This window comes from Tribolium madens, unplaced genomic scaffold, assembly GCF_015345945.1.
Source record: "Tribolium madens isolate multiple individuals breed KSU strain unplaced genomic scaffold, Tmad_KSU_1.1 Scaffold_71;HRSCAF=194;Tcas5.2_LG6, whole genome shotgun sequence".
Classification (NCBI taxonomy): domain Eukaryota; kingdom Metazoa; phylum Arthropoda; class Insecta; order Coleoptera; family Tenebrionidae; genus Tribolium; species Tribolium madens.
This window is the reverse complement of record NW_025401041.1, coordinates 8,582,119-8,594,282: the sequence shown is the minus strand read 5'-3', so window position 1 is coordinate 8,594,282 and position 12,164 is coordinate 8,582,119. Positions and strand designations below refer to the sequence as shown.

The 12,164-nt window shown below is 32.9% G+C and overlaps 3 protein-coding genes across 4 annotated transcripts in view; 2 read left to right on the top strand and 1 right to left on the bottom strand.

The window, feature by feature from the left end:
* The first annotated feature begins 1,993 nt into the window (after positions 1–1,993).
* Positions 1,994–3,069, top strand: LOC123008884 (phospholipid phosphatase 3-like). Its single transcript, XM_044404925.1, has 4 exons — positions 1,994–2,104; positions 2,145–2,299; positions 2,347–2,603; positions 2,648–3,069. The coding sequence occupies exons 1-4, from the start codon at positions 2,044–2,046 to the stop codon at positions 2,943–2,945; spliced, it is 771 nt and encodes a 256-aa protein (XP_044260860.1). The 5' UTR covers positions 1,994–2,043; the 3' UTR covers positions 2,946–3,069.
* Positions 3,070–3,269: 200 nt separating this feature from the next.
* On the top strand, positions 3,270–7,659 carry LOC123008746 (pre-mRNA-processing factor 40 homolog A). Its single transcript, XM_044404741.1, has 10 exons — positions 3,270–3,433; positions 3,480–3,725; positions 3,774–3,913; positions 3,955–4,148; positions 4,197–4,585; positions 5,988–6,456; positions 6,507–6,736; positions 6,791–6,985; positions 7,033–7,251; positions 7,388–7,659. Exons 1-10 carry the CDS (start codon positions 3,431–3,433, stop codon positions 7,517–7,519), a joined length of 2,217 nt encoding a protein of 738 aa, XP_044260676.1. The 5' UTR covers positions 3,270–3,430; the 3' UTR covers positions 7,520–7,659.
* Positions 5,840–12,164, bottom strand: part of LOC123008748 — a 10,726-nt gene continuing 4,401 nt past the window's right edge. For both annotated transcript variants that reach the window (XM_044404743.1, XM_044404742.1), the window contains 2 exons: positions 10,185–11,412; positions 5,840–8,060 (listed from right to left, as the gene is read on the bottom strand). In XM_044404743.1, the coding sequence (XP_044260678.1) occupies positions 7,878–8,060; positions 10,185–11,412 (1,411 nt within the window). In that variant the 3' untranslated portion in view covers positions 5,840–7,877. The remainder of the gene's footprint in view (positions 8,061–10,184; positions 11,413–12,164) is intronic.

Here is a 12,164-nt window from a genome sequence, read left to right as displayed (position 1 = left end):
AGGTGTGCAATGGCTATAAAAATGCTATGCAAAATAAATTTGAATATTAATTAATTGTTTATACTTACGAGATAAACATAGTAACTTTTTTTTTTAATGGAAACCTACCACATTTTTTTTTAGACAACGAGCTTGTTACAAGAATTGTTGCCATGTAATTTTTTTTTTCTAAACATCACACTTTTTTGTTAAAAAAATGTTTGACAAGAATTAAAGAATTTTTTTTGAGTAAACTACCAGTTTTTTTTGAAAAAAAAACGTTTAAATTATTTTATTCTTTTTATTAATTTATTTTTATGAGTGCAGTGCGCTAATAGTTTTGAAGTTTGAGCTCTTTTGGAGTGGTAGAAAGTGTATTTTTTTAGTTTTCTTGGGATTTGTGTACTAAATTTTGAAAATTTGTTTGTGTCAAAAAATCAAACCATTTCAATATTCTTTTTTTAATTTTTTGTATGTCTACTACTGTTTCAAAATATATCACCTAATTTACCAAGATAAATCAAATATTTTTTAAAATCGATATAATTTTTAAAACTTCCGATTAACATTTTTTGTATTAAAGAATTTTTCTAATTTTTTTTTCGAAAACTGTCATTAAATGTTGATATTTTCGCTAAATTCTCAGAATGCGAAAGGACTCTACTCATTAATTAGTAAGTGATTAAAATAAAACTCAATTCTAGTACGCAAATCGTCATGTTTCAACTCCCTTAATAAGAATTAATTGAGTTTTATTTTAATTAGTTACTAATTAATGAGTAGAGTCATTTCGCATTCTGAGAATTTAGCGAAAATATCAACATTTAATGACAGTTTTCGAAAAAAAAATTAGAAAAATTCTTTAATACAAAAAATGTTAATCGGAAGTTTTAAAAATTATATCGATTTTAAAAAATATTTGATTTATCTTGGTAAATTAGGTGATATATTTTGAAACAGTAGTAGACATACAAAAAATTAAAAAAAGAATATTGAAATGGTTTGATTTTTTGACACAAACAAATTTTCAAAATTTAGTACACAAATCCCAAGAAAACTAAAAAAATACACTTTCTACCACTCCAAAAGAGCTCAAACTTCAAAACTATTAGCGCACTGCACTCATAAAAATAAATTAATAAAAAGAATAAAATAATTTAAACGTTTTTTTTTCAAAAAAAACTGGTAGTTTACTCAAAAAAAATTCTTTAATTCTTGTCAAACATTTTTTTAACAAAAAAGTGTGATGTTTAGAAAAAAAAAATTACATGGCAACAATTCTTGTAACAAGCTCGTTGTCTAAAAAAAAATGTGGTAGGTTTCCATTAAAAAAAAAAGTTACTATGTTTATCTCGTAAGTATAAACAATTAATTAATATTCAAATTTATTTTGCATAGCATTTTTATAGCCATTGCACACCTATAAATTTATTTGCCAAAAATTTTGATAGTTTCGCCAAAATTACATCGTTTTTAGACTTTTGGACCAATCTGTATAGTGTTATTAGAGTTAAAAATTTAGTTTTTTGTTATTTTAGTGAGTTAATTTTAAATTTTTGTGAATTAATTTTTCATGTGTTAATTATACAGTGTTTCATTTTTATTGTTAGCTACAAATTTAAATACTTGATAGAATATTTAATTTTAAGACAAAAGTGTTTCGAGAAATGCTATGAAAATTGACCAAAATCTCGACAAAAATCCAAAAAAATTTCAACTTTAAAATTGATCCATTTAACGTTTTTTGCTAAAGACTCAAAAAAGTCCATAAAACGATATTGGGTCAGGTCAGGTCACGTCAGGTTGTTGTTTTGTAATTCTTACTTCTTATTTAATAAAAACTGACACTTTTTTGGATTGTTTTATTTCAAATTTAATTTCTTTTTTTTTCGAGTCCAATTAATTAGCGAGCAAAATAATGTGTGTTATTATTGCGCAAAATTCGGGCATCGAAAGTTGAAAGACTGGTCGCGAGATGAGCATTTTCAGAATGTATTTTTCAGGTCAACTAACAGTTTTCGTATAGTTTGAATTTTGATTAACTTGAGTCTGGACCAGTGTGCTATGGAAGCTCCGACTTTAACAATAGCACAAATTTGCATCGACATTTTTATCCTCATAATCGGTGAGTAAAAAATCCTGAAATTTTTTTCAATTTTTTTCAGTCGGTTCTCCTATTGTTTTAATCCGAAAAATGGGTAAAATCCACGAGAGGGGATTTTTCTGCAACGATGAAACTATCATGCATCCAATACCACAACAATCAACAATTAATAATAAATATTTTCATTTAGTWGGAAACCTRCTTGCCGTTTTTATCGTACGTATTGATAATTTTTATWTTTTTTTGTAATTTCAGTTTTTCAGATTATTTCAGTCGAATTAATAAAGCGCCAAGAGAGGGTGAAATTCTGGTCACACCTCTACCAAATTCTCCTCTCTTTTATTTTAGGTCTTTTGGCCACAATTTTGCTCACTACCATTTTCAAGGGCTCAATTGGGCGTCTCCGCCCTTATTTTTTCAACTCCTGTCTCCCAAACATCAATTGTTCGTTGCCCCAAAACCACCACATTTACCACACTGTCTTTATTTGTACCAACGAAAATTATAAGAAAAACAGCCGGTGAGTTTTTTTATTCGAATTCAATTAAGCAAAAATCCCCTCAGACTGTCTTTCCCATCAGGGCATTCGAGTTACGCAATGTTTTGTGGCCTTTTTCTCGCAATTTATTTACACAAAAGGATCAAAAAATACAAGTTGGTCACAAGTGGCCTTCAAATTGCCTTATTCGGGCTTGTTTTTTACACAGGGTGTACCAGAATTTTTGAATATCATCATCATTGGAGTGACGTTGTTGCCGGTTTCCTCATAGGGGCCGTTTGTGCCATTTTTGTAACTCTCAATTTGTTCAAAACGCTTGATTTGGAAAAAACTAGTTTTGAGTTTGAATGTGGCGCCATGTAAACTAGTAGTTCCAATGTTAATCTTGTCCTTTTACCAATCTTTAAACATTGTTACAATGTACAAATAACTAACACAATAATAAAATATGTAATTTGTTTTGTTACAATAATAAAAAATTATAAACTTAATAAAAATGCAAACTTACACTTACTAATTTTATTTGAACTAAAATTTAAAAAAATTATTATTTAATAAACGTAACCTAAATGTAACTACTGCGTATACAGACTTTAATTTTAATGCAATTCAATTAGTAATTTAATAAAAAAAAACAATTTTTTCCTAATTGTTACACAAAACCTACTGAATTAAACTACCCACTACTCGAGTAGCTTAAACGTTCAACTAACGCGTTTCTTGTTTTTCCATTAAAAACGTTTTTTTCGTGTAATGTAGTGACCTAAAACGTTATTTTTGCCCAAATTGGTCATACTTTATCTAGTTTGGGTGTTTAAAGTGTGTAAAAAATCCCAAAATTGTGAAAAATGGTAAGTAAAAAAGTGTGGTTATGTCAACTTTTAATAATTGTTTCAGGACCCCAATGTGCCGCCCCCGACGTTTCCGCCGCCGGGTATGGGTACCCCACCGTTGATGGGTTTCCAGCCCCTCATTCCCCCATTCAGTGTCCCCCCTCCCGGTTTTGGGGCTTTCCCTCCACCCCCAAACCCTTTGGAACAATGGACGGAACACAAAGCCCCCGATGGTCGCACTTACTATTATAATTCTATAACGAAACAGAGTTCGTGGCAAAAACCCGATCAATTGAAAACACCAACTGAGGTTTGGGGTTTTGGGGTACCAACATGGGGGCTAAATTTGTGTTTTTAGTTGATGTTATCGCAATGTCCGTGGAAGGAGTACGTGGCGGATAATGGTAAAGTGTATTATCACAATGTCACCACGAAGGAATCGCGGTGGGTCATGCCCCCCGAATTGGAGGAAATTAAGAAAAAAATCGCAGCGGAGGAGTAAGTTTCATGTTGGAGTTTTTGACTTATTATTTTTGTAGGGGTAAGGGCGTGTCAGCTGCAGTCACGCCCACCGATGTTTCAAGCCCCGCCCAATTACCAGTTGCACCACCCTCAAATTCAAACTCACCAAGTATTGCGTCAGTTGCTAGTCCTGGTGGGGGGAAAAGTGCGTTAGAGTCTTCCATGGCTGCCACTCTAGCGGCAATAAGTCTTCCAAATCCAACCAAAACAGGTTTTTTATCATTTGTATGAAAAAAAATATATATAATAATTTTTGTAGAAGAAGAAGCACCGGCGATTCCAAGTGAGGCCCCCAAAGAGCCCCCAAAACCGGCCCCTGAGCCGGTGAAGGTTTTCAAAGACAAGAAGGAGGCAATGGAGGCGTTTAAAGAATTACTTAAAAGTAAAAATGTTCCATCGAATGCTAGTTGGGAACAGTGTGTCAAAATCATCTCAAATGATCCCAGATATGAGACTTTTAAGAAATTAAATGAGAAAAAACAAGTGTTTAATGCGTATAAAACACAAAAACAGAAAGATGAAAAAGAGGAAAGTCGACTAAAAGCGAAGAAATCGAAAGAACAATTGGAGGAGTTTTTACTAAATTGTGATAAAATCACCTCAGCGACCAAGTATTACAAGTGTGATGAATTGTTTGCCCATTTGGAGGTAAAAAAATTATTTTTATTTTCATTGCCAATGGCGTAAACAAATTTCTGATGTAACCACAAAAGATTTGCTGAAATGAGCGAAAAAGCGAAAATTGTCTCTTTTTTTTTGTAATTTGATTTTTTTCTTGTTTAGTAAAATTTCTGAAAAAAATTGACTTTTTGATAAACGTGCTTAAACTCTTAAAAATGACAAAACAACATCAACGAAATTTTACGAAATTATTGCGTTTTTACTCTGAAAAACGTTTGAAAACTTTCTAAAAAGGCAAAAAAGTGTCTCATTTTTGACTTAATTTCATGTTTTTTTTTTCTGAAACATTCTGAAAAAACAGTCGTTTCTGACTGAAAAACGTTTGAAAATTCCACAAACAAAGGCAAATATGTGTTATTTTGACTTAATTTGGTGACTTTTTTCAGCTTGTTTATAACAAAATAATTGCATTTTTTGCCGAAAAACATGCTGAAATGCAAAATTTCAGAAAAAAAATTGAGTTTCTAGTTTATGAACATGCTTAATAGAATTTCAAAAATGAAAAAAATTACATTAATTTGTGTATTGTTTTTAAAAAAATTTTGCGAAATTATTGCGTTTCTATCTGAGGAAGCTTTTGAAAATCCCCGAAAAAGCCAAATATTTCGTTATTTGGACCTAACTTAGTGATTTTTTCAGCTTATTTTCGAAATAATTGCATTTTCTTAAAAAAAACGTGCTAAAGAGCAAAAATTTTCTCATTTTTGACCTAATTTGATGATTTTTTTCTTGTTTAGTAAAATTTCAGAAAAAAAAATTGAGTTTCTTGTTCATATACGTGCTTAAACTCTTAAAAATGACAAAACAACATCAAAAGAATAATTTATGTATAGTTTCTAACGAAATTTTACGAAATTATTGTGTTTTTACGCTGAAAAACGTTTGCAAACTTTCTAAAAGGTAGAAAAGTGTCTCATTTTTGACTTAATTTCATTATTTTTGAATTTTTTATGAAACAATCAGAAAAAATTGTCGTTTCTTAGTGAAAAACGTTTCAAAATTCCAAAAAAAAAGAATGTGTTATTTTGACTTAATTTGGTGATTTTTTCAGCTTGTTTTTGGCAAAATAATTAAATTTTTTGTTGAAAAAAAAATCATTTACCAATTGTTTTAATAATAAAACAAAAGAATACAAATACAAACATAATTCTTACAATTCTTACATAAAACATAAACAAATACAAACACAAAACTTGATATGAGACTTTTAAGAAATTAAATGAGAAAAAAAACAAGTGTGATGAGTTTGTTTGCCCATTTGGAGGTAAAAAAAAAATTTTTTTCATTGCCAATGGCGTAAACAAATTTCTGTAACCACAAAAAATTTGTACACTCATTTGGTTACGAAAAATAATCGATTTTTTGCCAGGTGTGGAGTTGTGTGAGCGACTCCGACCGCCGCGACATCTACGAAGACGTGGTTTTCGCCCTCGCTAAACGGGAGAAAGAGGAAGGAAAAGTTTTAAAAAAACGCAATATGAAAAAACTCGCTGAAGTTTTAGACAGTATGACAAAAATCAACTATGATACGACATGGAGTGAAGCTCAGGTTCTCCTCCTCGCTAACAACGCCTTCAAAAACGACGTTAACCTCCTCGCCATGGACAAAGAGGACGCTCTTATCGTCTTCGAGGAGCACATCCGTGTCCTAGAGAAAGAAAACGTCGAGGAGAAAGAACGCGAAAAAAAACGCCAAAAACGGCAATGTCGCAAAAACCGGGACCAATTTTTGGCCCTTTTGGACCACTTACACGAAGAGGGAAAATTGACATCGATGTCACTTTGGGTCGAATTGTATCCAATCATATCAGCCGATATACGATTCTCCGCCATGTTGGGTAAGCGAGTCACGTGGTGTAGTGGGGGGTGGTCACATGACGGTTTCTAGGACAACACGGATCAACACCACTTGATTTATTCAAGTTTTATGTCGAGGATCTCAAAGCACGCTTTCATGACGAGAAAAAAATCATCAAAGAAATATTAAAAGAGAAGAATTTTGAGGTTAGAGTTGATACGACTTTTGATCAGTTTGCAACTGTCATTTGTGAGGATAAGAAAAGTGCGACATTAGACGCCGGAAATGTCAAATTGACGTATAATTCGTTATTGGAGAAGGTTAATTGACATTTGACAGCTGTCAAATTAATCATGGCAACTTGATTGTTTCAGGCCGAGGCCCGGGAGAAGGAACGACTCAAAGAGGAGTCAAAACGTATGAAAAAATTAGAATTGAATTTTAAAAATCTCTTACGTGAGATGAATATTGATTTCGAGTTGAGTTGGGATGAAGTGAGGTCGAAAATTGAGAATGAGGACGAGTATCAAGCTTTTGCGTGCGAAAATGACCGAATTAAGATTTACAAGGTTGGTATTATTGTGGGTACCAACTTGTAAAATGTGAAAATTCCTAGGATTTCCAACACGAGATGGAGGAGTCGTGCAGTCACCACCACTCCCGTTCCAAGAAATCGAAGAAGAAGAAAAGTAAAAAGTACAAATCGTCGAGTAGCGAGTCGGAAAGTGAGAAGAAGAAGAAACGTCGATCGAGGAGTGAGTCGAATTCGGATGATAGCGAAGAGGAGTACAGGAAGAAGAAATCGAAGAAGAAGCACAAGAGAAAAAGCCCTTCTGTGAGTTTTCACTGACTGTCTTTTATTTTTTTCTTTGTAATTTAATAATTTTCATTGACTGATTGATTAATGGCATGTAAATATTGTCTCAATTAAAAGTTTTTAGATTTGATTTTGATTTTTGATTTTTGGACAGAGGACACCATCAGTGGACAAACACGTTAGTCGTAGACCGTCAGAGGGCAAGAGTGGTGAATTGAGTGAATCTGAATTAGAGAAACAGAGGGCGCTGTTGTTAGCCCAATTAAAAGAGCCTGAAAGCGAGTAGGTTGTGGGTGAAATAACGCCATTTGTGTAGAATTTGTGTATTTTTTCACTTAAATTACGTAAAATAGAGAATTTATGTTACAGAAATGCCTTTTCTTGTAAAAATAAATGTAAAATTGATAAAATTCGATTCATTAAATGGCACTTAAAGTAAACTAAATACGTATTTTATTGCTAATGATAAGAACATGGATATTGTGGAGCGTTTAACTACTATTTACAGGTTATACAATAAATATTTGGTAAATTAGAGACAGTCTAACCGAACTGTGATGCAAAGAATACAAAACTGAATTATTTTAAACCCACCTTAACCGGTTATCTTATTTAAATAGTATTATTTAAACAATTGAGCAAACCTATCGGCGGTGGCCGCGCCCATTCATCTGGGGGGCCACAATCACGGGACCGGGGGGGCCCCCTCGGGCCTCGTACATGGTACGGGGCACCTCCGAGCGCTCCAACTCATCGCCGGACAGGTCCAAGTCCTGGACCATCTGCATGATTTCGCGCTCCTTCTTCAAATCCTCGCGGTCCTCCACCTGCAACAGGGAGCTTCCTTACCGACATTGACACAAAAGAAATCTTTTTTACCGACAATGTCATCAAATTTGGCAAAATTTAAATATTGTCGTATCAACAAGAAATTACTGCCTAGGATTTAGGGACATTTGTGAACAGGTTGCCTAGGTTCGTTTTTGGTGACAAACAAAAATTTAGGTTAAGCCACCTGTCAGCTTGTTGATAGTAAACGTCAACCGTCAACAACAACCCTAAGAATTACAAAAAATTCTAGTTACAAAACGTAATATTCCCAGTGATGCCAGATTAAGGAATTTTTCCCTAGTTCTAGGGATTTTTTTTACAAAAAGGGATTTTTTTCAATATTTTTCAAAATTCTAGGGATTTTTGTAATTTGCAATAAAAACCTAAAAATTTTTGTAAAATATTTGCGCAGCTTTGATTTTTAAATACTTAAAAAAATACTTGCGAAGAATTCTGTCTAAAAAAAGTAATCTAATTTGTTACGATATAATAACTATGTATTACCCAAATTATTTTTTATAATAAGTATAATTAATTTTTTTAAATTTAAAACTAATGCAATCACAGAATTTATATAAACAAAAATTAATTACCTATAACTTACGTTATAACAACAGAATTTGTTTTAATATATTTTTATATTGTTTTTAAAAGAATTTAGAGATACTAATTTATTGTTTTAGTCTATTGATTTTTTGTTATTTTTTACACATTTTTATGTTTTACGTTTATTTGTTTCAATAAAATTCATTTATAAAAAAAAGTAGTTTTTTTTCTTTAGCTTAGGGAATTCTAGGGAATTTTGACTCTACAATCTAGGGACAAGCGCTTGTGTTATTTTTGCCATTTTAAAATTACGCACATTTATAAACTAGAAACAGATTTTTTTTGAAATTGTACTTAACAGACACAAAAGTCATGAAATTAGTTCGAAAATAAAACAATTTTTGATTTTTATGGTCATTTCAGCATGTTTTTCAACAAAAAAATCAATTATTTTGACAAAAACAAGCTAAAAAGTCACCAAATTAAGTCAAAATAACACATATTTGCCTTTTTTTCAGAATGTTTAATAAAAAATCATGAAATTAAGTCAAAAATGAGACACTTTTTTGCTTTTTCGAACGTTTTCAAACGTTTTTCAGAGTAAAAACGCAATAATTTCGTTAAAAACAATACATAAATTATTCTTTTGATGTTGTTGTGTCATTTTTGGGAGTTTAAGCACGTTTATGAACAAGAAACTAATTTTTTTCGAAATCCTGCTAAACAGACACAAAAATCACGAAATTGTGCCCAAAATGAGACAAGTTTTGCTTTTTTGCGCTCATTTCAGCATGTTTTTCAGCAAAAAAATGCAGTCAGAAACGACAATTTTTTCAGAATGTTTCATAAAAAATAAAAAAATCTCAAAAATGAGACACTTTTTTGCCTTTTTAGAAAGTTTTTAAACATTTTTCAAAGTAAAAAGACAATGATTTCGTAAAATTTCGTAAAAAGCTATACATAAATTATTCTTCTGACGTTTTTTTTTTTGTCATTTAAGCACGTTTATGAACACGAAACTCATTTTTTTTTCTGAAATTTTGCCAAACAGACACAAAAATCATAAAATTAGATCGAAAATGAGACAATTCTTGCTTTTTTCGGTTATTTCAGCATGTTTTTCAGTAAAAAATGCAATTATTTTGCCCAAAAACAAGCTGAAAAATGTGAAATTTTCAAACGTTTTTCAGTCAGAAACGACATTTTTTTCAGAACGTTTCATATAAAAAAAACGTTTCATAATTCAAAAATCATGAAGTTAAGTCAAAAATGAGACATTTTTTCGCCTTTCTCGGATGTTTTAACACGTTTTAAAGTAGAAACGCAATTATTTAACAAAATTTTGTCAAAAATAACACAAAAAAGTCAATTTGATGTTATTCATTCATTTTTTGGGCGTTTCAGAACGTTTTTATGTCAAAAATACAATTATTTCGCAAATTTCATCAAAAATAAGTTAAAAAATTACTAAATCAAGCGGAAACCCTGTTGTTTTTTAACTTTTTGAATGTTTAAGTACGTTGTTGAAGGAAAAACTCAATTTTACGTTTATTAAGTTGAATTTTTTTACTCACATCACCGTTGGGGATGGGCGTGGCGAACTTGAGATTGGCCAATGAGCCGTAACTGCGACTCCTGTGCTCCTGTCTGATGGAGTAGGAGAACGCCCTCTCATTCAAATGTCCCTTTTTCCGGTAAATCCCCGTGTTGAAGGGACTCTCATCGCCTGGGGGCGGTCCTAAATTCGGGTCATCCAATCCATTCATACTTTGTGCCAATTTCTTGTTCAATTTTCCTTTGTCCCGCCTCTTTTGCTTCCCTTGTGACTCCATCGTGGCATAATGTTGCATCAAGTAGGCCTCGTGTGGGAAATTAACCGGTTGGTAACTCGCCACCGGTGATAACGCCCGGTTACTCGGCATATAAATCGGTTCTTCCATGGCATGTTTCGCCTTTTTTTGTTTTTTCGGTATGGTAGTGGGGATAATGACCGGGGCGACGGGGACAAGGGGCGGGGCTATAGGCCTGGCGGGGATGAGCATTTTGCCTCGTGGGCGGTGCGAAAATGTGTTGCCATGGTGTTTGAAGAATTTGGGATTGGGGAGGGTTTGTGGATGGGCGACGATGTAAACAGGTTGGGGTGGGGGTTGTGGGCGGGGCTTAATCATCGTCCCAGCCACGCTATTGGCTTTTCCGTTGGTGAGGGGCGGGTAGAGCTCCTCCCGACTTTGCGATTTTTTCGATTTTTTCTTCTTTTCTTTGATGGGGGGAGGGGGGACGGCGACTGGTTGGGCGATTTGGCGGGGCCGCGAGGGGCGGGATATAGTCGAGGAGGCGTAAACGTCGTAAATTGTGTCAAGATTGTCTTGAGACCCCGCCCATACTTTATGGTTTTCATCACCGTTGTAGATACTGACGTCATCTTTACCATTACCGATGGTATTGATGGTCATGGTTGATCCTGAGGTCGAACGGGTCATTTTCCATTCTTCCACTTTGTCCTTATTGGAGAGTCTGTCGGAGGCCAAAGTGCCGTAGATACTCCCAGCGGTGTCGACTTGTTTGGCGTAGGAGGAGTCAGCATAGGCGTGGAAACAGCAACGGACGAGCGCATTGGCTGCCACTTCGCGTTTGCAGATGAAGGCGTGGCATTCGAGGACTTTAATTCCGGTGGTTCGGCGGAGTATGGCGGCGAAGAGGGGGGGATGGGTGGGGTTTGGCGCACGGGCGAATGGCGAGTCGAGGGGGAGGAAACGGGGGCTGGGACTGTGCAAAGTGTTTTTCTCGGGGACTAGAACATATCTGAAACAAAATCAACATTTTTTTGCTACCCACGATTTAAATAAAATAAACTAAAATAATTCACAAGCTTTTGTTTGATTTATCACCCTTATAAAAAAATAGCAAGTGGCAAACTTTAATATTTTTATGTATTGTTTATTAAAAATAAAAATATTATGCCATTTTTATGTAAAAATCTTGTGTTAAATCCACTTAATTAAAATTTGACTATAACGCTATCAAAAATGGTTTGATTAAAAAAATCAATTATAGAATTTTTTTTAAGTTGTATTAAAAATTTAACGTATTTAGCCTTCCTAACGCTATATTTACTAGGATTTACACAAAAAATTACCTAAATATGTTTATTGTTCTAAAAAATTAGAATGTAAGAAGTAAAGTAAAATAAAACAATTATAATAAAAAAATTAGCCACGTCGCAATCCTTTAAATATTTTTTTGTAAAATTTATATGTATTAAAAACATTATTTTAAATAACATTTAAACCAAAAAGTTGTTTTGTAAAACATTTTAAATTTTCCTTCGAATTTTTTTAACATGTATATTGTTGATTGCATAACGCACACTAAAAAACAATAAAAAAATAAAATTCAGTGTATTTATGCAAACATTATTATGTAAAAATCTTGTGTTAAATCAATTTAATTAAAATTTAACTATATCACTACCAAAAAAAAAGTTTTATTAAAAAAATCTGTCTTTAGCATTTTTTTTAAAGTTGTGTTGTTGGTTGTATAAGCCATTATAATTT

Bases quoted from the DNA above. Each gene is read 5' to 3' on its own strand.
- LOC123008746 (XM_044404741.1), top strand. The intron at 6,737-6,790 runs GTTAATTGACAT...TGATTGTTTCAG, and splicing joins ATAATTCGTTATTGGAGAAG to GCCGAGGCCCGGGAGAAGGA. The intron at 6,986-7,032 runs GTTGGTATTATT...GAAAATTCCTAG, and splicing joins ACCGAATTAAGATTTACAAG to GATTTCCAACACGAGATGGA.